We start from the raw sequence: 22,267 nt of genomic DNA, 5'->3' as shown, positions 1-22,267 counted from the left end.
CCGCCGCCGCCGCCGCCGCCACCGCCACCGCCGCCCGGGAGCGGAGCCGGGTCGGGCCGCCAACATGCTGAGCCGGCTCGGGGCGCTGCTGCAGGAGGCCGTGGGGGCGGTGAGGCCGGGGAGGCCCGGGCGCGCGGGGCTAGGCCGGAAGGGCGGGCGCGGGGCCGGAGGAGGAGCCGGCGGGCGGGCGGAGGGCGCGGGTCCGCCTCGGGGAAGGGACCCCCAACCAGGCCGCGGCGCCCTTTCCCGGGCCTCCCCTCTCCCCCGTCGCGACCCTCCCGCGCAGCCCTTCCTGCTTCGCGTGGCCTCTTTCCCTGTCGCGCCTAATCCCAGCTCCTCTCCAGATCGCCCCAGCCCCTCACCCTTTTCCCCAAATGGCTTCCTGTTTATTTTTCCTGCTCCCCGTTCCCAGTTCGCTCCCAGTTCCCAAACTGTGCTGTGCTAGAGGGCTCCCTTGTCACCCAGTAGTTTCCTCCCCAAGGTCCCTTCCCCAGGCCCTTTGCCTTCCTCCCCCGCGCCCCCCCCCCCCCGCTCCTCCCTTTCTGGTCACCTGGGCTGGAAAAATAGATGCCCCTTGCCTTCCTTCTGAGCCCCCAGGCAACCCCAAGACCTCCGTCAGGCGCGTGTGCTCTCAGCCTCCACTTGCGAAGTTCCGGCCCAGATTGGCCACGTCTCCAGGAAGCGTGTATATATACAGTCCAGGGGTGGGTGGGCGCCTGGCCCAGGGAACAGCCTGCTGCGGGGCACAGGGCGGTATCCAGAATGTTATCTCACACCACACTGGCCCTGGCCAGAGTGACCTTGAGTCAGGAGAGGCCAGCAGTGGGGGGACTTGTGGCGGCCATATGAGGGAGAGTTTGTGTGTTTGCCATTATCTGTCGGGTTGAAGGCTGGTCAGAGGCCGGTTCACTTCATTCAGCAAGATAAAAGTGCAGTTTAGATAGACTAGGCCGAATGCCTTCAGTTTAAAGTAACCTTGCCAAGAATCTGTCTGTAAAGTTAACAGTTCTTTTGTCCCAAAGTAGAGGTCTCTTCTAATTGATCAATTTAGTATATTCTGTCCGATTTGCTCAGAAGAAACAACCTGGTGTCCCACCTCCTTTCTCCCCCACACCCCCCATCCAAAACAGAGCTTATTAAAAATGAGAACAGTCTCAGCCTTATCAAACCTGTGAAGAAAGTGAAAAGCCCCTCCGACCTCTCCTTCACCTGTCCGCAGCCCTGCCCTTCCTAATGTCCAGGGCAGCCCACCTCGGGAGGGGTCCAGAATGGTCTTGCCTTCCCTTCTTCCTTGTCTCCAATCAAAACAGCTGTCATCTTAGAAAGTGGTGTGACAAACCACTTCATACCTCTCGGGAAAGCTCCATACACAGGGTGGGAGAGGGGCCAGAGAGAGCCTTAGTCCTGAGAAGTGACTTTCTAATCCTTCCAGTGCAGGCATTTCAGCATCAGGGGCTGGAGGAGGGATTGGTGGTCAAGGGACGTATTTTTAGGCAGGTGATTTTTGGCCCGTGAGTATCAGATACAGAGACAATGCCGTGGAAGTTTGGCTGGCCCCGTGTAACTGTCAGGAGAGAAGGGAGCCCCTCTTCCCCCCCCCACCCCCACATGGGGAGGCATAGGTCTTCGCCTGCCTGGGTCACCAGGTTAAGACCCCAGCAGGTTGCTTGACTCCTTGTTAAGGAGGAAGAGTGCTCCTTCCTGCCCTCTTCTGACAAAATAGAATAGCAATCGTTAAGGGTTCTTTTAGAAAATATTCTTTATTATTATTAACAAAGATAATGAAGATTAGTAATTTAATAATTTCTCTTTAAAATAAATCATTTGGTACAATTTCTTTGGAGTTATAAGAGCTAATAGTAGATTGAGGTGAAGATGATCCCCTTGCTTTGTCCTGACAGTCTGTTTTGTTACAGTCTGTTTGCTACAGTCTGCTGCCGTCTGTGTTCTCCCGGGTCTCCTGTTCTTACTGGGTTGTTCGTTTTCAGCATAAGCCCAGCTTAAGGGTTCAGGAGACTACAAATGAATTTTGAGGCTAGATGAGAGCCCATCGCCGCGCTGGAAGATGACTTATAGTGCCGGTCAAGGGTCGGAGGGCTTTCCTGAGACAAGGGACTATGGAAAGGATGTCTAAAGGAGTTTGCTGAGATGTTTAGTAAATACGAATGACTAGTCACTCGTGGCAGAGCTCTTTAGGGGCAGGCAGAGCTAGAAAACACAGAGCCCGAGCCGTCAGGGAGCTCACAGTCTAGTAGAAGAGAAGACTCTAATCCCACAATCACAGTCTCACACAGGACGTGGTAAGAGACAGTGGCCCCATGTGGACGGTGTGCTTGGAATGACCATGGGAGGTACTGCTCCAGTAAGGGTCATGCCTCCCCCCGCCCCAACCGTGAAAGAAGACAAGGTTGCCTGGGCAGCCAAGGGTTGAGGGGGAGAGTTTCAGGGCCTCTGATTCAGTGTTACTGCTTCTTCCTCCTGTCTTCATGGCCTTCTAACCGTTCTTCCTGCCTTCATCATCACAGAACTGTCAGCGGACTCTGCCTGAAACACTGCTTAGCAGACGTCCTTGACCTACCTCTGACTGCCTACAAAAACAATCCTGACCTGGTGACTGGATGTTCAGGGGCCCATACGCTCATCAATCCATCCTTGTCCCAGACACACTTTGCAGAGTTCCTTCCGCAGGAAACGTCTTTCCTTCATCTCTAATTATTGACTTGGGACCGCATTCGTCACGTTTTAGTTTCAGGGTAACCTCAGTAAAGCCTTCTCTGTTCCAGTGCTCTTTTCCCATGGGCCATTTTCTACCTGTCCCGCGTTCTCACACGACTTCCTACAGCTGAGTTACTCGGGGCGGTTTTCATATTCTGTTCTCCCTGGCACTGGGTCTCCGGCAGCCTTGTATTGCTTACAGCATCTGGCATGGTGTCTTGTACACAGGAGGCACTCAAAAGATACTTCCTGAACGAATCAGGAGTAGACACTCAGTTCTGTGCTGCGGTGAAGTGTGAGGTTAGATGCATCCAGGAACTCTGGTGAGGCCTTTGCGGAACCGGTGGCCCTTAGCTGGACCTCACTGGTGACTGTTCGGATCTAGGCAAGTGTAGGGGGACACAGGGCCTCCTGGACAGAGGAGTGGCCTGAGCAAAGATGGAGAGGTAGAAATGAGCACCTGTGGTGAGGGACTATTTAATTATGCATTTTTCTCCTGTATACATTTACTCTGCAAGGAAAGAGAGTGACAGCTCTTTTTTTGAGTTTTCAGGGAAGCAGTTGTTATCGGTGTGGAGATGAAGAGATAACTTCTGGAAGAGGGGCAGGTTTGAGGCTTGCTCGTAGCAGAAATAGAATTCCCTGGGGCTGGAGGCTGTGCATCCCCAGCTCCTCTAGCAACCTGCAGCCTTGGACAAAAGATGCAAGCATGTTATATATAAGTAAGGCACCTCATGAATCTTATGCTAACTACCTATCTGGCTGAACGAAGCCTTTCGATGACCTTGAACACAGATTTGTGCAGACTCTTGGACTGAGAGGGGCCCAAAAGCTTTGTCTTTGCCATGTTTTCCATGCGTATCATTTTGATTTTGTTGTTTTGGGGGCGCTCTCCTGTTTTCCTCTGTATCCCTCTACAGTAGCGTAACCACGTTGAGACGAACTGTTTCTGTGTCTTAGTCCCCCCGACCAACGTTCTTAGATCTTCCGGGCCAGGGACCGTGGAGTCATGACACATAGCAGGAGCACAGCATCTCCAGGAGAGAGGGGGGCTGGGAGAGGTGCCAAGAGATTGTCCTGGAGAAAACGCCTTCGTGTTCCCTTTGAGAACCTGGATCACGGTGCCTCCTCCAGGGCCTGGCACTGACCCGACCCCTGGTAGACGGTTGACTGTCCACTGTGATGAGTGACAGTGGCAGCCCCTCACGCTGAGTCTGCTCTCTCCACAGCGGGAGCCCAGCATTGACCTGCTGGAGGCCTTCGTGGAGCACTGGAAGGGCATCACGCACTACTACATTGAAAGTACAGGTGGGAGCCCTGCAGCCAGTGGGGAGGAAGGTGCGGGCCGCGTCCCCCTGCCTGCAGAGATGCATGTGGCCTGGAGAAGGTGACGAGGGCTGCACAGGGGTTGAGAGTGGGGAGCTGGCCCCACCCTGACCTTTTGGGAGAGGAACTGTGTGAGGTAGGAGTGGGGACATCATTGAGCTGACTGCAAGGCAGAGGCTGAGCTCCACTTGCCCCTCGCTTCCAGCGAGGCAGAGTGTCCAGGCCTGCGGTCCTCAGGGCCTGTGTCCAGGGCTTACTGATTAAAAGAAACGGAATCAAGTCCTCCTTTCCCTGAGCTAACTGTGAGGGCATTTCCCTTATAGAAATCTAAGGCAGGGAGATGACAAAAGCCAATGCCCATAACGTGCCTGGGTCCGTGTCCCCCAGCTGACACCCCAGACAGCAAGGCTTTGGGTAATCTGGGCCCAGCAGGATGACTCCCTAAGGGGTGGCATCGGATTTGCTGCTTTGTAGTCAGTATGTTGGTATTGGTGGATACACATTGGTTGCCAGGTAACGCTGTCTGGCATCCCCGGCTTTCTACCTCCTGGTTCAGACTGGGGTTTGATTCCAGTCTACCCCTTTCCTGAAGACTTGATTTCCAGCCTGGGCCAGCCCAAAAAATTAAAAAGCAGTCTTTGGACACTTTGAGGGACCCCCCTAAATGTCCTTTTAGACCAGGTTTCCCAATCTTGGCATGGTTGACATTTGGGCTTGACCATTCTTTGTGGTGGAGGGCTTCTGGGGGCGCATGGTGGGGTGTTTAGCAGCAGCTCTGGTTTCCACTGTCCCCATTGCAATAAGTATAAATGTCTCTCCAAACATTGCCAAATGTTCCCAGGGGCAGAATTACCCCCAGTGGAGAACAATGGCTCTAAACTGAAGATCTTTTTTTCCTTTTTAGAGGTAATAATTGATGTTAACATTATATCATGTAACTTGGGTGTACAACATATTGATTCAATATATGGATATATTGTGAAGTGATGACCACAATAAGTCTAGTTAACATCCATCACCCTAACTAGTTGCCAATTTTTTCTTGTGATGACAACTTTTAAGATCTACTCTTAGCAATTTTCAGATATGCAATACATTAACTATAATCACTGTGCTGTATATAACATTCTCAGGACTTATTTATTTATGAGTTTTTATTTTTGTTTTTGTTTTGTTTTTTGTTTTTCAGAGAGGGAGGGGGGCAGAGGGAGAGGGAAAGAGAGAGAATCTTAAGCAGGCTCCACACCCAGCACAGAGCCTGATGTGGGGCTTGCTCTCACAACTCTGAGATCATGACCTGAGTCGAAATCAAGAATCAGACACCCAACTGACTGAGCCACCCAGGCGCCCCGGGACTTACCTGCTTCTTACTTACTTACTTATTAAGATTTTATTTATTTATTTGACAGAGAGAGACACAGAGAGAGAGAGAACACAAGCAGGGGGAGCAGCAGAGGGAGAAGCAGGCTTCCCGCAGAGCAGGGAGCCCGATGTGGGGCTCCATCCCAGGACCCTGGGATCATGACCTGAGCTGAAGGCAGACGCTTAACCAACTGAGCCACCCAGGAGCCCCAGGACTTATTTATTTTTTAATTGGAAGTTTGTACCTTTTAGACTGAAGGTCTCTTGACAGAGAGCCCCAATCTACCAGGATGTAGGAAAAGATCCAGAACTGACTTCAGGTCCACCTGGGGCTTCACCTGAACCCAATCCATTAATTTCCAGAGCAGTCCCTAGACCATAGGCACAGGGATGGGTGAGGTGAACTGAGCTGTGTTGTTCAAAAACCAGTGCTTTCAAAATAAGCGAGAGGGTGCCCCAAGGCAGTCCCAAAGCCCCAAAACTTGCTTTATGCAAACTCTGTCTGAGACTCTCACCAAGAAAGCCCCAGCTTCTCCATCAAGACCTTTGCACAGCGGAGCAGTGTTGCCTCCGAACTCATGGTCATGCATGGATTTTTTTTCTCCTGTGTAAAAAAAATTGTTTCTCCTTTCTGCCTCCTGTGAGTGTAAAAAGGGACCGGAGGTTTACCTCTCCGGAAGCTGCTCCAAGACAGCTTATAAATTCTATGACAGAGACCCCTGAGCCCCCGGCTTCTTGTTCGGGCCCAGAGCTGACCTGCAGCCTGAGCAGTGTATCCTCCTGGACACCCCCGGGGTTGGGAGAAAAAATGATGCCGCCTCCCTCTGATAAAGCGCTAGAGTATGCACACATTCCCAGTCAGAGGGCTGTATCCTGGGCCTCATCCAAAAGGTCTTTTGTCTTTTTAAATATAGAGGCACCAACTGTAAATTTCCACTTCCTCTGGTCTTCGTTCGAAGCCAACTGTGAGCCGGGCCTTACTCCAGGTGTACCCTCAGTCTCCCTCCACCCCCTGGGCCCCAGGGGCTTGACCTCATCACCCCACTCACCCTTGTTTCCTGAATCTCATTAGATGAAAACACCCCCGCCAAGAAAACGGATATTCCCTGGCGGCTGAAGCAGATGCTGGACATCCTGGTGTATGAGGAGAGGCAGCAGACGGCAGCTGGTGAGGCCGGGCCCTGTCTGGAATACTTGCTGCAACACAAAATCCTGGAGACGCTGTGCACACTGGGCAAGGCCGAGGTGGGCACACCCCGGGGGGCCCCTGCGGCCCTGGCTCGTCCCTCTGTGTTCCTGTCCCGTTGTGTCATGGAAACGCTGCTGTTATTCAGTCAGGGTTCATTCAGCCAAAGGTGTGCTAAGAACCAGCCGTGTGCCAGGCAGGGGCCTCAGTGTGGCAGACCCAGCAGCTGTTAAAACAGATGAAAGTTCTAGTCAGAGAGAGTGGGTCACCAGGGGGGCCCACACGGAGTCTGTCCAACCATGACAGGTCATGGAGAACGGTGAAGTGGGACGGGGACCCAACAGTGTGGGCAGGCCGGTTTCAAAGGGTGCAGCTCATTTGATTGCAGTCCATGTGATGGTGCTTCACAAAGCTGGCATTTCTTACAAGTCGGAGGTTTGGGGCAACGGTGCACTGAGTCAGTTGGCGCCATGTTTCCAGCAGCATCTGGTCACTTCATGTCTCTGTGTCACATTTTGGTAATTCTTGGTAATATTTCCAACTTAGTGATGATATTCCTTACGGTGATAGGTGCTCAATGATCTTTGATGTTGCTATTATAATTGGGGGTACCACAAGTAATGCCCCTGTAAGACAGCTCCACTGACTAGCCCGTCCCCATCTTTCTCCCTCTCCTTGGGCCTCCCTACTCCCCGAGACACTACAATATTGAAATTCGGCCAACTAATACCCCTCCAGTGGCCTCCAAGTGTTCAAGTGAGGAAGAGTCACGCGTCTCTCACTTTAAATCAAAAGCTAGAAATGATTAAGCTCAGTGAGGAAAGCTGAGATGGGCCAAAAGCAGGCCACACAACAGTCAGCCAGGTCGAGAACGCAAAGGAAAAGTTGGAGGAAATTCAAAGTGCCTTCCGGTGAACGCGCGAACGGTAAGAAAGCAGAACAGCCTTATTGCGGCCGCGCCGAAGGTCTGACGGGTCGGCCTAGAAGAGCAAACGAGCCACGACGGTCCGTTAAGCCAAAGCCTGACCCTGAGCAAGGCGCTGACTCGCTTCGGTCGGGCGAAGGCTGAGAGCGGTGAGGAAGCTGCCCGGGGAACGTCGGAAGCTGGCAGAGGCGGGTCCGTGAGGTGTAAGGGAAGACGCCGCCCCTGTAACATCAGGGTGCGAGGGGGGGCGGCCAGCGCTGGGGTAGACGCTGCAGCCAGTTCTCCGGGAGACCCAGCGGGATAAGTGATGAAGGAGGCTACGCGGAGCAACAGGTTTCCAATGCGGATGAAACGGCCTCTATTGGCAGAAGACGCCAGCTAGGACCCTCAGCGGCCGGGGGGGCGTCAGTGCCCGGCTGCAAAGCTTCCAAGGGTGGGCTGACTCTCTTGTCAGGGGCTGAGGCGGCTGGTGACTTGAAGTCGAGGCCAGTGCTCATTGACCATTCTGAAAATCCCAGGACCCTGGAGAGTTGTGTTCGTGCCACTCGGCCTGTGCTCTGTGAACGAACAACAAAGCCTGGGTGACAGCACTTCGGAGCACAACGTGGTTTCCTGAATATTTTGAGTGCACCGTTGAGACCTAGCACTCCGAAAAAAAATATTCTTGTCAAACCACGACTGCTCACTGACCATGCACCTGGTCACGCACGAGCTCTGATGGAGAAGTAGAACGAGACGATGGTTGTTTCCTGCTGATACGGCAGCCATGCTGCAGCCCGGCGAGCAAGGAGGCATTTGACCCTCAAGTCTTCTTATTTAGGAAATACATTTTGTAAGGTGGTGGCTGCCATAGATAGCGATTCTTCTGATGGATTTGGGCAAAGCAAATTGAAAAACCTTCTGGCAAAGATTCGCCATTCTAGGTGCCACGGAGAACATACGTGATTCATGGGAAGACGTCAAAATATCAACATGAACAGGAGCTTGGAAGAATTCAGTCGCAGCCTTCATGGATGACTCTGGCGGGTTCAAGACTTCAGAGGAGGAAGTGTGGGGGAGAGAGCGAGAGAACTAGAACAGGAAGTGGAGCCTGAGGATGGGACTGAATGGCCACCATCTCGTGATCAAACTAACAGATGAGGAGTTGCCGCTCATGGATGAGCAAAGAAAGGGGTTGCTTGAGATGGAATCTACTCCTGGGGAAGACGCTGGGAAGATTGTTGAGATGGTAACAGATTTAGAGCATTGCATAAACTTAGTTGATAGAGAAGCGGCAGGTTGGAGAGGACTGACTCCGATTTTGCAAGAAGTTCTACTGTGAGTAAAATGCTATCGAACAGCATCGCGGTGATACAGAGAAATCGGAAGAGTCGATCAACACGGCCAACGTCACTGTTGTCTTATTTTAAGAAGTTGCCACAGCCATTCCCACCTTCAGCAACCACCACCCTGATCAGTCAGCAGCCACCAACAGCGAGGCAAGAGCCTCCACCGGCAAGAAGATTACAATTCGCTGAAAGCTCAGATGATGGTTGGCATTTTTTAGCAATATTATAAAATTAAGGTTATGTACATTGCTTTTTAGACAACGCAATTGCACAATTAATAGACTATAGTATAACATAAACATAGCTTTTGTATTCACTGGGAAGCCAAAAAATTAATTTGACTTGCTTTATTGCGATATTCACTTATCGCAGTATTTGCTTTATTGTGGTGGTCTGGAAGCAAACCTGTCTGTCTCGGAGGCGTGTCTGTAGTGAGGGAAGGAGGCTTGCAGAAAATGTGCTCTCTGAGCAGTGACCGAGGGAGGATGGTTGCTGTGGCCCCGGGGGCGGGGAGCATTCCAGGCAGTGGGCAGGCTCCATCTTCTGACGGGCACTCTGTTCCTTGACACTCAGTACCCCCCAGGGATGCGACAGCAGGTATTCCAGTTCTTCAGCAAGGTTCTGGCCCAGGTGCAGCACCCCCTCCTGCATTACCTCAACGTCCACAGGCCTGTGCAGGTGAGGGGCCAGGAGAACAAGGGGTGTCTGAGGGTCAAGCCCTCTGTCTTCTCTGCTACCCCGTTCTTCTCTGTTTCTAATTTGCTTCCCTTCTAGAAGCTTCTCCGACTTGGTGGGACAGTTCCTGGATCCCAAACAGAAAAGGAGGAGGTACAGTTCACCACCGTCCTCTGCTCCAAGATCCAACAGGACCCAGCCCTGCTCACCTACATCCTGGAAGTGAGCACCTCTGTGAGGGACAGGAGCGGGAGGGCCCTGACCCCAGGGCAGGCCCCTAAGGCCCTTCTGAGGAAGCAGAGGGTGGAGCAGGTACTCAGGCACCTAGGCGGCTTTCCCTCCAGCCCTATGCCGAGGCCCTGACAGCCAACACATCCTGCATTCCCAAGGGGGCATTGTGGGGAATAGTCTGCACCATGACATGGCTTCACCCGACCTTCTTTGCAGGGTAAAAAGATTGTCAGTAGGAAGAAGTCATCCAAAGAACCCACCACCCTGCCTAGAGAGGCAGCCAGCATCCAAGACAAGGACCACCCCCGCAGCAAGGCTCCTGACACGAGTCCCTGCGGGGCCCGGGCCTTGAGCACGCAGCTGCCTGCCGAGAGGGAGGAGGAGCCGGATGGAGCGGCTGGGGAAAGCAACCTCATCACCTCCCTGATCGGGTTGTGCAAGAGCAAGGTGCTTGCTGCCGAGACAGAGTGGGCAGGGATGAGGAGGGCAAATTGCTGGGAGGGGATCTGGGGGTTCAGATGTATGTCCCTGAAGTCATACCCCTATCCCCTAGAAAGGTCGGGTGGCTCTGAAGGCCCAGGAGAACCTGCTGCTCCTGGTAAGTGTGGCTTCGCCTGCAGCCGCCACCTACCTGGTACAGAGCAGTCCTTGTTGCCCTGCTGTGGTCGAGCACCTCTGCCACCTGTACCAGTCCGTGCCCCCCTTCCTGGACCCGGCCGACATTGCTGCGCTAGAGGGCGTCAGCTGGAGGTAGGCGCTTGACCCAGGAAGCTGGCCTACATCTTCAGTGGCGAGAAGCCCTCCCTGTCCTCTGGTTTTCTAGGAGGGATGGGGACCCCTGCTGGCCACCCTCTTGCTGAGGGCACAGCCTATCCTCAAGGGCTTTCCCCCCTCGCTCCCCCGCCCCGCACCAGCAACAGAGGTTGCAGAGAGAAGGGGCCCAGATTCTGGAACATCCCTGAGGCAGGCCTCACAGCTCCTCCCTTGCTCCCCCTCAGGTTGCCCAGTGCCCCATCTGATGAGGCTTCCTTCCCTGGCAAGGACGCCTTGGCTGCCTTTTTGGGCTGGTTTGATTACTGTGACCACCTCATCACAGAGGCACACATGGTGAGCCAGGGCCTCAACAGGGCTCTCTGGGGGGGTGCCCTGCGGTTGACTCCACTCCCTTCCCTGTGTCCACCTTGAGGGCCAAGTGGGTGTTTCAGGAGCTAGGCAGGGCCCCCGGGCTGCCTATTGTGTTAAACGCTGTGCAAGGACACGGTTGCTTCTCGATGGAAAACTGTCATGGAGGTAAAACGTGCTTAAGACATGTTCTTTGGCACCTAGGTGGTTGCAGACGCCTTGGCAAAGGCTGTGGCTGAGAAGTTATTCATGGAGATTGTGCAGCCCCACCTCCTGCATGTGTAAGTCTATGTCCTGTTCCCTTGGGCATGGCCGTGGTTGGGCCCAGTTGCTCACCCCACCAAGTCCCTTCCTGTCCCTAAGGCCAGGGATCTCCTTGGCCAGAGTTACGGGGGTCTGTGGGCTCCATGGTTAATGTTTGCCGGGCCTGGCCCCCTGACACACATGTGGCTCAGAGCCACATGGGCTGACTCCAGGACCTCGGGAGGGCTAGGGAGCAAGCAGAGAAATACCAGGGAAGGCACAAGGAAACCAGGAAAGGGTTCTGTCATCCCCACGTTCGTTCACTCCTGGCTCCCTCTCTGCTCTCCCCTCTCCACCTGGCTCTCAGCCCCCAGGCCTGGCTCAGTGCTCTCTCTCTGTAGTTCTGAGCAGAGCGTCCTGACCTCCACCGCCTTGCTCACGGCCATGCTGCGTCAGCTCCGCTCTCCTGCCCTGCTGCGAGAGGCTGTGGCTTTCCTCCTGGGCACAGACCCACAGGCTGCAGCCCCCGACGATGGCCCCCGCACTCTGTGCGCTCACCTCATCGGGCACTGCGACCACCTCTCTGACGAGGTGAGGGGGTGGGCGTTGTCCTTCTGGCTCCCACCGACCCCTGCCCAAGGGGGTCCCCTGACTGCTCCTCCCGCTTGCACAAACTCACCAGGTGGTACTGCCTTTGAGGCATTGAAATGCATACCCCCAAAAACAGTGACTGCTTTTGTCACACGGTGATTTTCTGTGATCAGATGCTTGCCATGTGACTTGATGTTTTCCAAACCTATTTCATATTCACTTGGCTTGTTTGAGGCTTACAGCTACTCTGAGCTAGGTGAGGCCGCTATTCCCGTTTCTCAGCCATGGAAACAGACACAGAAAAGCCAGTTGGCTCACTTGATAACATACATCAAATGGGTAACAGAACCAGGACTGGGCAGACTTTCGGCTCCCAGCCCAGCACCCACCCACTCCCCCCAAAACCTGGCACCTGCTCTTTTCTTATCTGAGTGAGCAATTCCCAGGGACCCCTAGAAACCAGGGTCCGGCTGACCCTTTCTTACCCAGATCAGCATCACCACCCTGCGGCTATTCGAGGAGCTGCTCCAGAAGCCGCACGAGCAGGTCATCCGCAGCCTGGTCCTGTGCAACCTGGAGGGCCGCCATTATGTGGCCCGGGGCTCACCCGAGCCCGAGAGCTATGAGGACACCCTGTAAGTGAAACCCTGCGCCTCTGGGAGGCCTCAGGCTGCTGGGACCCGCCACAGCCCCCCGTACCCCCGCACTTGCTCATTCATTCATTGGTGCCACAGAGATCTGGAGGAAGACCCTTACTTCACAGACGGCTTCCTCAACTCCAGCTTTCACCCCTCAGCAAAGCCTCCCCCAGCCCCTGCCACCAACTCAGATGGCAAAACAGCAGTGACCGAGATTGTCAACAGGTAGGGAGCCGTCTGGAAACCTAAGCCACTTGAGGTTTGTTCCGTCTTTGGCTCTAGCCCTGAGGGAGGCGCAGCCCAGGAGTGGGGAGGAACTAGGGCAGCCCAGGCAGTGCCCCTCCACACCTAGGGTCTTGTCTCTCAGTTTCCTCTGCCTGGTTCCTGAGGAAGCCAAGACCTCGGCTTTCCTAGAGGAGACCGGATATGACACGTACGTCCACGATGCTTATGGACTGGTGAGTGATGAGGCCTCTGCCAGCACCCACTTCTTGTCCCTCAAAGCCAGGGCGTTGATAGACTCCACCTTCTCCCTCTGTGATCTGCCCCAGGCGCTCCCTGCTCCGGCCCAGAGCCTCGAGTCCATCTTTCCTCTGTGGTTCCCGCGGTCTGCGGGTGCCTCCTGACCACTGGGCCCACCTCCTCAGCTCTCACTCCTGTTTCAGTTCCAGGAGTGCAGCTCCCGAGTTGCCCCTTGGGGCTGGCCCCTGGGCCCCACACCCCTGGACCCCCATGAGCCCGAACGGCCTTTCTTTGAGGGTCACTTCCTCCGAATGCTGTTTGACCGCATGTCCCGGATTTTGGAACAGGTAGCCAACAGGACTGGGCCCTGGCTACAGGGTGAGGGCCCACGGGAGAACTCCAGGCAGGTGCCCGGGGCGGGGGGTGGGGGTTGAGTCCTCTTTGGTTCTTCAGCTCCATATCCCCCTCCCCCACCCCTCCCACTTCTCCAGGCAGGAAGCCCCATCTTGCCTCTGCTCCACACGCCCTAACATGTTCTGGCCCTCAGCCCCAGGGAATCCGTGACACACACACATCACGTGAGACTCCCACCCCCGCACACGTTCACACTGGCCAGGCGCCTTGCTGGGGGAGTGCCAAAATGCTCACCGCCCCCTGTCAACCCTCGGCTTGTCCACTGTGCTCCCTACAGCCGTACAGCCTGAACCTGCAGGTGACCTCAGTGCTGTCCCGGCTGGCCCTCTTCCCCCACCCCCTTATCCACGAGTACCTCCTGGATCCCTACATCAACCTGGCCCCTGGCTGCAGGAGTCTGTTCTCTGTGCTCGTCAGGGTAAGAATGCCAGAGCCCAGGGCTGTGTGCCTGTGGGGTGGCAGGAAGAGAGGGGATCAGGAGGGGGCTGGGGGCCGCAGGAGTGGGCACTCTGGACAGCCCCACCCCTCCTCTGCGGTGCTACAGCAGAGCTAGGGGACCCTGCGTGAGTGTCACTGGCCCCCACCTCAGCCATGTCTCATTCCCGCTCTAGGTGATCGGGGACTTGATGCAGAGAATTCAGAGGGTACCCCAGTTCCCGGGCAAATTGCTCCTGGTGCGCAAGCAGCTGATGGGTCAGGTCCCTGGGGAGCAGTAAGTAACCGAGGGAAATGGGTGCCCAAGCACGGACCCTAGGGTGGGAAGGCAGACTGCCCAAGGATAGTGGGAGGGGCACAGGCTTGGGGGGGAAGAGGGCCCATTGCTGAGCTCGGTCTTCACTCAGAGATGTCTGCCACTGGAATGTGCCTCATGGACACTGGGATGTCATACTGGCCACACTCCCACCGCCTCCCAGCCATGACCCCCCCCCCATGCTGTCTCCCTCAGGCTGGACCACCAGACTCTCCTCCAGGGCGTGGTGGTTCTTGAGGAATTCTGCAAGGAGCTGGCTGCCATCGCTTTCGTCAAGTTCCCCCCACACGGTCCTCACCTGCACCGCTCCTCTCCCCGAGAAGGGCACGTCTGAGCCAGGAACAGGACAGGAGGGGAGACTTCTGTCCATACCTCTGCCCAAGAGCTGCCTCACACCTGGCACTGCCGCCACCTCCTGCCTCCCAGGTTGGGGGCTTGGTTCCATCTCTACCTCCCAGGCACCTCTGCCTCTAAGGAGGCCTGGGCTTCCACTCCCAGGTTAACTCAAGATCGTGGCCTGTCAGTCACACGAGACTGGGTTCAGGGAGTGGGTCTCCAAGGTACCAGAAGCCAAGGAGCAAAAGAGATGGCCTCCCAGACAGCATGGTGTCCTCGGGGCCTTCTCGGGGGAGCTGGGTAATTGCCAGGTGAGCACCCAGACCCAGACCCTCACATGTCCTGTGCCCATTACCCGAGTCGACAGGCCATTCGTGGCCGGGGCCAAGACCTGTGGCTCAGTTCCAGGGGCACAGAGGGGAGTGAGTGATGGTTCTGAGGCTGGTCAGGACCGCAGGCCAGAGACACAGGGGCGCAGGAGCCCCGTCTCTGTCACGCTAGGTACCACAGACACTGCTAAGACTTGACATTTTCTCTCCTGCCTTCTTGGCTTAATCCGTGGCAAAGGGGCAGTGGATGGCCGGGGAAGCCCACTCTTCTGCCCAGCCCTCCTGGAGACTGTTGCAAAATTCCCAACCGCCTCATGGCAAATATCCAAAGCATGCTCCGCGCCCAGGCGGGGGCAGCTGCTAATGAGAGCCTTGGTGTAACTGCAGCCAGGGCGGGAGAGGCCTTGGGAAGTTGGGGGCTGGGTGCCAGGCTCCGGCTCCAGCTGCTTTCTCTCTGGCGCCTCTGAACCCGTCCCGGCAGGTCCTCAACACCTGGGCAGAGGGGCTCAGAGACTGGGGGGAGGCCGAGCCTGGCCCTCCTCAGCTTTCCACCCAGCCTGCAGTGCTCTTGATGGCATACTCTTCCGGGGGCGCCAGGGAGCTCAGGACAGACGAGGCCAGGATGCCCACCTGACCCCAAGCCCCCAGGGCCCGGCAGGGAGGCGCTGGGGCCCAGGCAGCCGGTTGTAGTGTTGTTCTCCCTGCATGCCCTTCACGGCTGGGGCTGCCACCCCACCCGGCCTGAATCTGTCTCAACCTGCAGGAACACACAGGTGGCGCCAGGCATTACCTCACAGCAGGACTGCAGTTCCTGGCTTCGCTCCTGGGCAAGGAGGAGCAGGCCAGAGCCCCTTTCGCTTCCTTTTCCTGCCTATGCCGCTTCTAGAAGCCGGCCGCAGGTTGCCAGGAGGTGACATGGGAGAGGAGAAACTCAGTGACCTCTCCCTCTCCTGCGTTCCTCCAAGCTGGGGAGGATGTAACCGCTGCTCTGAAGGACACCGTGCATGTGCATGCATGCGTGTGTGCACACGTGGGTGTTGGCGCGGGACCGGAGAGCAGAGCTCACAGGGCAAATTGAACTCTTCGAGTCAGAAAAACGTTTGAGCGTCTGGGAGTCACAGAGACTCCCCTCCTCCATCCCCTTCAGCATTCACACTGCGTCCCCCCGAGACAACACAGCAATAAATGGTTTGGTTGCGTGGACACAGCGGCCCTCTTCGCCACTCTTCGTGTCCTCCTGCAAAGGACTCCACTGCTCATTCAGGCCCATCTTCCTCCCCAAGAAAGACACGTTCCTTTTCCAGCACTGCAGTGGAGAGAGGTGGTGTCCGGGTGGGCGGGGGGGGGGGGGGGGGCCGGCGACGGGGGTGGTAAATAGAGACAGGCTCCGGCAGCGCACATCTGATGTTCCTCGGCGCCTGCCAGGAACCAGGCTCCTTCTTGGCCAAGCAACACTTTCTGCCCAGCTTACCTACAGCTGAGAGCCAGCTAGCCTTGGAGACACTGGGAGAGAACAGGCCATCTGGAGCATCTGTGTGCAAGTCTCATTTTGGGGTATTTATGTTTTGAGTTGTATGAATGCTTTAGTGGACCTCCTTTTTTAAAAACCTGTCCCTAGATGTGTGTGGGGGGGGATGCTCTCCGGAAGGTAGCTGAGTGAACTCCAGGACAAAGCAAGTTGAAAACTCGGACAGGGCTGATGAGTGGCTCTTACCTCTTACCATGTCACAATCACTGGGTTTGCTTTTTCCAATACCTGTGGAATCGGTGTCTCTGGGGGTGGGCCCAGAGTTGTTTTTAAAGCTCTCCAGGTGATTCTAATGGGCAGGGTCGAAAACTACTCTAGGCTAAATAAAGTGGGAGCAAAGATTGCCCTTCGACAGGGATGTGGACTGGCGGGTCCCTCAAGACACTGAGAGAAATGAACCAAAGTGAAAGGGTTTGATTCCATCATGTGGGAGATGTTTGTCCTCAGACGGCACAAGAGGATTCCTACCACAGCCTAAGGCCAGAAAGACAAGATGGCAGCCAAGAGAGGATGGGAAAGGGGGGCATCAGTGTCAGAGTGGAGTTACCTCAGAAGGGAAGCCTAGTCAAGTGTCCCCTTGCTCAGAACCAGAGATCTGTATTACACGCAGTGATCAGCACACGATATATTTTCTTTGTTCACTTCCTGTGGTTTTCCCTTAAGTTTTAGTAAAGTTCTTTTTTAAAACAATAATTTTTATCATGATTCTGCTGGGTTGAGGGGAAAGGAATAAAGGGTTTTGGTCTGGCTTGGGCTGAAGTTGTAGAAAGGCAGAGGCAGGAGCCTGGAGGCCAGCAGAGTGATGCAGGGAGGGAACAGGGAAGCTCAAGGAGGCAGGACCAGCTTCTACTTTACAGCTCCTTGCCCACCTGAAGCTTCTGGTGTTCTCACTGCTCAAACCCCAGAGGGGATGTGGACACATCCTGCCCTGGCAGGCAAGAGAAAGAGAGCACCAGTGGACCACAGAGGCTATGGTGGACAGCAGGAAGCCTGCCCACCCCAGTCACCTGCAGTCTGGGACACAAGCTTGCTATCTGGGAAGACCTGGGTGGCTGTGGTGGGACAAGGGGAGGAGCTTCTTTCTTGATGCAGTTCCCCCTTCCTGCTCACTTCCTCCCCACAGAGACATGTAGGCAGGAAGGCAAAGCAAATGCCACCTATTTACTCAGCAAGGGGCCCACTCCCTTGGAATGACCTCCCCCAGCAACCCAAGTCCGTATTCTAAGTGCCTGAGAATCGGGATGTAGGCCTTTACTGAGGCAAGCATGGAAAATGACGAGTAGATGCCCTCTCAGGTTCAGAAAGTTCTCACATCCCCGTAGGGAGTAGTGCCCTCATCGTGCCCACAGGGCAATTAGATCCTTAAGCTCTGAACTCCTTGTTTGGTTAAAGGCACTGTCCTGGTGCAATGCAGGGACCTGTTCCACAGAGAAGGAAATTACCCTGAGAACTAGGAGAATCACCTCCTAAGGCAACAAGACCCGACTGCCAACCTCCTGCCTCCCTCAGAGGAAGGCAGAGCCGCGGTGGGGGAGGAGAGGGCCCAGGAGACTGGCTCCTTGCACAACGATGGCACCTTCCTATCTGTTGACTGGGACAACAGATGATTCCTGAAGTCTCTGTAAGAGCTGGCTTTGTAGATCTTCCTCCATCACCTTCCACCAAAAAAAGTTCTCACCCCGAACCTTTGGGGGCTCACTCTGCATACCTGGGTTCCGAAAAGCCACAGTCACCAGCACATTCAAGCAGACGCCATCTGCATGGTCTTTGCCCAGATGTTGCAGTCCAAGCAACCCCTTGGTCTCCACTGCCAAGTGGTGCAGGGTCAGACACTCCTGTAGCAGCCGCAGGATGGCCATCTTGATGCCACCCCTTTGCTCCATGGGAGTGAAGCCGCAGGCAGTGATGGGCAAGTGAGGCATCCCCACTGTGCCCACCAACACCCACACTGTCTGGACACTGGTAAAGGTGGCCACGAGTCGCTGGCAGACCAGACTACAGGGAAGCTCCTGGGGCAGAATAAGAGGGTGCCTGGCTTGCTGGCGGTACTGGGCGGCTAGCTCTACCAGGTGCAGAATGTCCTGGGCTCGCAGTGGAGTGGGCAGGGAGGTTCGTGGGTACCAGCCAGCCTGCAGGGACTCCGCATCCGCCTCCTTGGAACTCTTGAGATTTCCACCTGGAGGGGATGTCGAGGATGGGGTGGGGGAAAGGGTGTCTGTTGAGAGAAGTGCTGGGTGTGGCAGATTAAACGGCCACCCAGGCATTCTAGCCCTGACCTACACCAGGGTTGGGGTTGGTAGGGGTTGGTAGGGGCTGGGAGTCAAATCCACAGGCTGGAGATGCCAGGCAGACTAGGGGCTCATCTCATTAGAGGACAAGCTGGGGGAAAGGTGTCAGCTGCCCCCTGCCAAACACTGCCACCAGGTGGGCCATACCTGTGGCTCGAGCGAGGAACACAAAGCGGATCCAGGAGGGGCCCCGCTCCTCCACAGACAGCAATGTCAGAGGCTCACAGTGCAGCCCGGCCTCCTCCTTCACCTCCCGCTGCAGTGCCTCCACGATGGTCTCCCCAGGCTCCATTCTCCCCGCGGGTAGGTACCAAGACCCACGGCACTCTTTCTTGGCCTCCTGGATCAGTAGCACCTCATCCTGAGGGGAGAGAGAGGAGCTTCGCTGGGAATCTTCCCTTGCCCTGGGGTTAGAGCCTATCTCAAATACAGTCACCCAACACCCCCTTACTGGTGCACACCTCAAGCTGATGAGCTCTCCAGGGAGCTGGCCCTTGTGTTCCTGGGGGCCGCAGCTGTCTCACTCTGCAATTTATCCCTCTTTGCATTCAGACTTCCATTTCAGAAAGGGGCTAAGATTCCTGGGAGCTGTTTCAGGGGCTAGGGATTAGGCCCCACGGTGAGGTTTGCCATGTGTCCTGCACTGACTCCTGTCTACATGCCACATGTGTCTATGTGTATCGCTCACCTCCCCTGGTGATTTTACAAACCGCTTGTGCCACGGTCCTCACACTGGGGCCTAGGCTTCGCAACACTCCCCACCCCCATACAACTCCTACCTCTGGCCCTGGCCCCTTCTAGCCGGTGTTGCAGCAACTTGCACCAGGATCAGCACGAAAAGAGCACCACACAGTGGGACAGAAGGTCTGATATAAGCGCAGGTCGTGCCATTACTGTCCACGGGGCTCAGAGGAGGTCTCTGAGGCACTGGGCAGATCTTTGAGCCCACTAGCGGCAGGCACTGTGCTAGATTCTGGGGAAAGAGGAATACGACAGGCCTCTTCTCAACACACTGAGGCCTAGCGGGAGGAAATAAGCAGGCTCCCGGGCCTCAGATTCCTCCTCAGTATAGAGGGACAGTCTCAGGGCTGGGCCGCACAAGGCTCAGATGTTAAGTGTGAGTGAGAGTGCTTTGCAAAACTGGGAGGCACCACGCACCAAGAAGTGGCGGCTGCTGCCGGCAAGTCCTCTGTCCCCACCGGGGCTGGCTGCGCGCTGCGGAGGGCCGGGCGCCGGGCCCAGCGGGCGGACGCTCACCTGCTCGTTGAGGAACACGGCCAGCACCACGTAGCAGACGTTCTTCCGCAGCCGCACGGGCGCCCGGGGCTCCCCGGCCGGCACCGAGTCGCAGCTGTGCACATTCAGCCCCTGGCCCCCCAACACCGCCGCCAGCGCCCCCGCCAGGCCCTCCGATGCCATCGGGTCCCCTGGGAGGCGGCAAACGGGCCCCCGCAGACCGACCGCGCCGGGCAAGGTGGGACACGGGTGAGACAGCGGTCCGCCGCCGTCGCCCCCTCCCCCTGCCGACTCGGGCCAGGCGCACTCGCGAACGCGGAAGCGCCGGCGAGCCCTGTCCGCTGATAGGCTACGCGTCACCGCGGCCTGCCCGGATTGGCTGGCTCGCGTCGGTCATGGCGGGGGCGGGCCCAGTCCGTGAGCGGGCTGGGAGCCGGGCCTGGGAGCTGGTGGCCGCGACCGGCTTCTGCTTCTCTCTCAGTTATCCGACGCCCCGCCTCCGGACATTTCTAGCCACCAGCCTCGCTAGCTCCTCCAGCAAGCACTTGTTGGTGCGGGTTCCGACGATGACGTCATCCTGCCTGCGGGCTGCGGAGCGCCACTGTGGCCAGCGACGATGACGTCACGACAAGCCAGATGACATCACGGAGGCCCCGGGGCCGTGGCTGGGACCTACTGTTCAACTTTGGTCATACACCTACCATGGCATTGCCCAAATCGATCACTTCCCAAATAACTTTTCTTCACTAAAAATGTACAGCATGTCACCGTGGCAGGGGGAACATTAGCTCCTGCCTTGGGGAGGTGGACATAGACATATCATAAAAAGTCAACTGAGGGTTATAAGCCAAGTGTCTTGGGTAAGAGGTGTGACAGGTGCTCAGAGAAGAGAGGGAGTGGGGCTGGGATGGTCAAGGTGTGGCTGGCCATGGGAGGAGGAGATTTGGGGCAGAAAGAGCCTCCATCGGTGTACTGGCCCCTTGCCCACTGCATTTCCCACGCAGTTTTAGGGCCCTCTCCACTGAAGACTGAGAGCCCTGCTAGGGCAGGGACCAGGTCCTGCTCCTTCATCTTTGTTCTCCCCCACAACCAGCTCACACGACCTGGTAGCCTGGCGCTTTGAGAGCAGGGTGTGGGTTGTTCTGGCGAGTTCCTACTTCTCTCCCAGACTGACCTTTCCTCCTCAGAGCTTCCTTTAACCTACTCTCAGGACAGGAAGGCAGAGCCAGCTGGAGTGAAACTGTGAAGCCAGCCAAGTCTGGGCTCCCCATCCCCAGTTGAGTTTCCCCTTGCCCTCCTGCCAGCTTTGTGCACCTTCCTTTTAGGAAGGTGTAGACAAGGGGCGCCTGCGTGGCTCAATCGTTAGGCGTCTGCCTTCGGCTCGGGTCATGATCTCAGGGTCCCGGGATCAAGCCCCGCATCGGGCTCCATGCTCCGCAGGAAGCCTGCTTCTCCCTCTCCCACTCCCCCTGCTTGTGTTCCCTCTCTTGCTGTGTCTCTCTCTGTCAAATAAATAAAAATAAAAATCTTAAAAAAAAAAAAAAGAAGGTGTAGACCAAGCATTGGACTTGGAACCAGATGCCCAGCCACAGCTCACTGGCTGGCTCTGTGCCCCTGGAGGAGTTGTGGGCCTCAGTTTCCTCATCTGTAGACTAGGCTCATAATAGCCCTTCCTCCACAGGGTTGTTGGGGAGGTGAGACATCACAGGAGGAGCTCTGTAGACTGTCCAGTGCAGGTCACCGTGACCAGGCAGCTCAGCCCTGGGGGGGGGGCGGGGAGCCCTCCTGGCCACAGCACTTGTTGCTGCCTTGCAAAGGCCCACTGTCATGAAAAATGCCTACAGGACCGCCACACAACTATACTCTCAGGAATTCCAGCCACACCAGACTGGCCTCCTTAGGCCCCTCTCCCATAGGGAATTGACTGCAAGTTCCCTGGGGGCAGGGCCCTGTGTTAGGTGGTGGGGCATCCCTGTCGGGCCCACAAGCTTTTGAGGCACTTGCTGACCACTGCTGACCGCAGCCCTATCCAAGACCCCTCTCCTCCCAAACTCTGGAACTCATGCCCGGAGAGTCGGGCCCCAGGGACTGCAAAGCACCTTGTCAACATATTTGCTGTGGTGTGTGTGTGTGTCCACACATCGGTTTTCACATCTGTGAAGTGGGGACAGCGTTGGTCCCAGACTCCTTTCTGCCTCCCAGGGGTGATTTGAGAGAGAATGAGGTCATGTCTGGCAGGGCTGTGAGAGCCTCAGAGGCAGCCTAAGATAAACACCAGACTGCCTGGAAGAGCAGACTGCAGCAAACCACCGCCCCACTTCCCCATTATCACTGGGAAAAGCTCTCCTCCCCTGTTAAGTGGACCTAATCACCCCTGTGGTGAGGAGCACCCAAGGCAACAGGAAAGCCCCTTGTAAACTGAGAAGGGCTGCACAGGCAGAGGGCCCTCAAGAGAGTGTACCTGGCCCTTTCAGGAGTGCCGAGGGAAACAAGAGAAAGTAGACTTTTTCAAGGCAGCGGGTGGAAGACAGCACACACCACACTGAGACAGCAGATCCCCAAGACCCACAGGAAGAGCTGA

The 22,267-nt window shown here is 56.1% G+C and overlaps 2 protein-coding genes across 5 annotated transcripts; one reads left to right on the top strand and one right to left on the bottom strand.

The window, feature by feature from the left end:
- Window positions 1-4: 4 nt before the first annotated feature.
- FHIP2B (FHF complex subunit HOOK interacting protein 2B) lies at window positions 5-15,837 on the top strand. 4 transcript variants are annotated; one of them, XM_025873880.2, is made up of 17 exons: window positions 31-109; window positions 3,945-4,023; window positions 6,476-6,648; window positions 9,416-9,520; window positions 9,617-9,739; window positions 9,965-10,195; window positions 10,302-10,498; window positions 10,747-10,855; window positions 11,075-11,151; window positions 11,515-11,704; window positions 12,194-12,339; window positions 12,439-12,567; window positions 12,710-12,800; window positions 13,008-13,151; window positions 13,496-13,636; window positions 13,830-13,930; window positions 14,165-15,837. In XM_025873880.2, exons 1-17 carry the CDS (start codon window positions 65-67, stop codon window positions 14,301-14,303), a joined length of 2,220 nt encoding a protein of 739 aa, XP_025729665.1. In that variant the 5' UTR covers window positions 31-64; the 3' UTR covers window positions 14,304-15,837. The 4 variants fall into 4 exon arrangements, with proteins under 4 accessions (XP_073748737.1, XP_025729666.1, XP_073748738.1 ...); XM_073892636.1 differs by lacking the exon at window positions 9,416-9,520 and having other exon boundaries at window positions 5-109; XM_025873881.2 differs by lacking the exon at window positions 13,008-13,151 and having other exon boundaries at window positions 5-109.
- Window positions 15,838-16,772: 935 nt separating this feature from the next.
- On the bottom strand, window positions 16,773-20,008 carry NUDT18 (nudix hydrolase 18). Its single transcript, XM_025873877.2, has 3 exons — window positions 19,708-20,008; window positions 18,598-18,811; window positions 16,773-18,338 (listed from the first exon to the last, which is right to left on the bottom strand). Exons 1-3 carry the CDS (start codon window positions 19,867-19,869, stop codon window positions 17,743-17,745), a joined length of 972 nt encoding a protein of 323 aa, XP_025729662.1. The 5' UTR covers window positions 19,870-20,008; the 3' UTR covers window positions 16,773-17,742.
- Between the last annotated feature and the right edge of the window lie 2,259 nt (window positions 20,009-22,267).

This window comes from Callorhinus ursinus, unplaced genomic scaffold (assembly GCF_003265705.2).
Source record: "Callorhinus ursinus isolate GAN/ISIS: 27379988/994484 unplaced genomic scaffold, GSC_fseal_2.0 scaffold4, whole genome shotgun sequence".
NCBI lineage: Eukaryota > Metazoa > Chordata > Mammalia > Carnivora > Otariidae > Callorhinus > Callorhinus ursinus.
The sequence above is the reverse complement of the archived record's forward strand: the minus strand, read 5'-3'. Positions and strand labels throughout refer to the sequence as shown.

Bases quoted from the DNA above. Each gene is read 5' to 3' on its own strand.
- FHIP2B (XM_025873880.2), top strand. From the start codon at position 65: ATGCTGAGCCGGCTCGGGGCGCTGCTGCAGGAGGCCGTGGGGGCG. The intron at 9,740-9,964 runs GTGAGCACCTCT...CCTTCTTTGCAG, and splicing joins TGCTCACCTACATCCTGGAA to GGTAAAAAGATTGTCAGTAG. The intron at 12,340-12,438 runs GTAAGTGAAACC...TTGGTGCCACAG, and splicing joins GAGAGCTATGAGGACACCCT to AGATCTGGAGGAAGACCCTT.
- NUDT18 (XM_025873877.2), bottom strand. From the start codon at position 19,869: ATGGCATCGGAGGGCCTGGCGGGGGCGCTGGCGGCGGTGTTGGGGGGC. The intron at 18,812-19,707 runs GTGAGCGTCCGC...CTCTCCCCTCAG, and splicing joins CCGTGTTCCTCAACGAGCAG to GATGAGGTGCTACTGATCCA. The intron at 18,339-18,597 runs GTATGGCCCACC...CATCCCCTCCAG, and splicing joins GTTCCTCGCTCGAGCCACAG to GTGGAAATCTCAAGAGTTCC.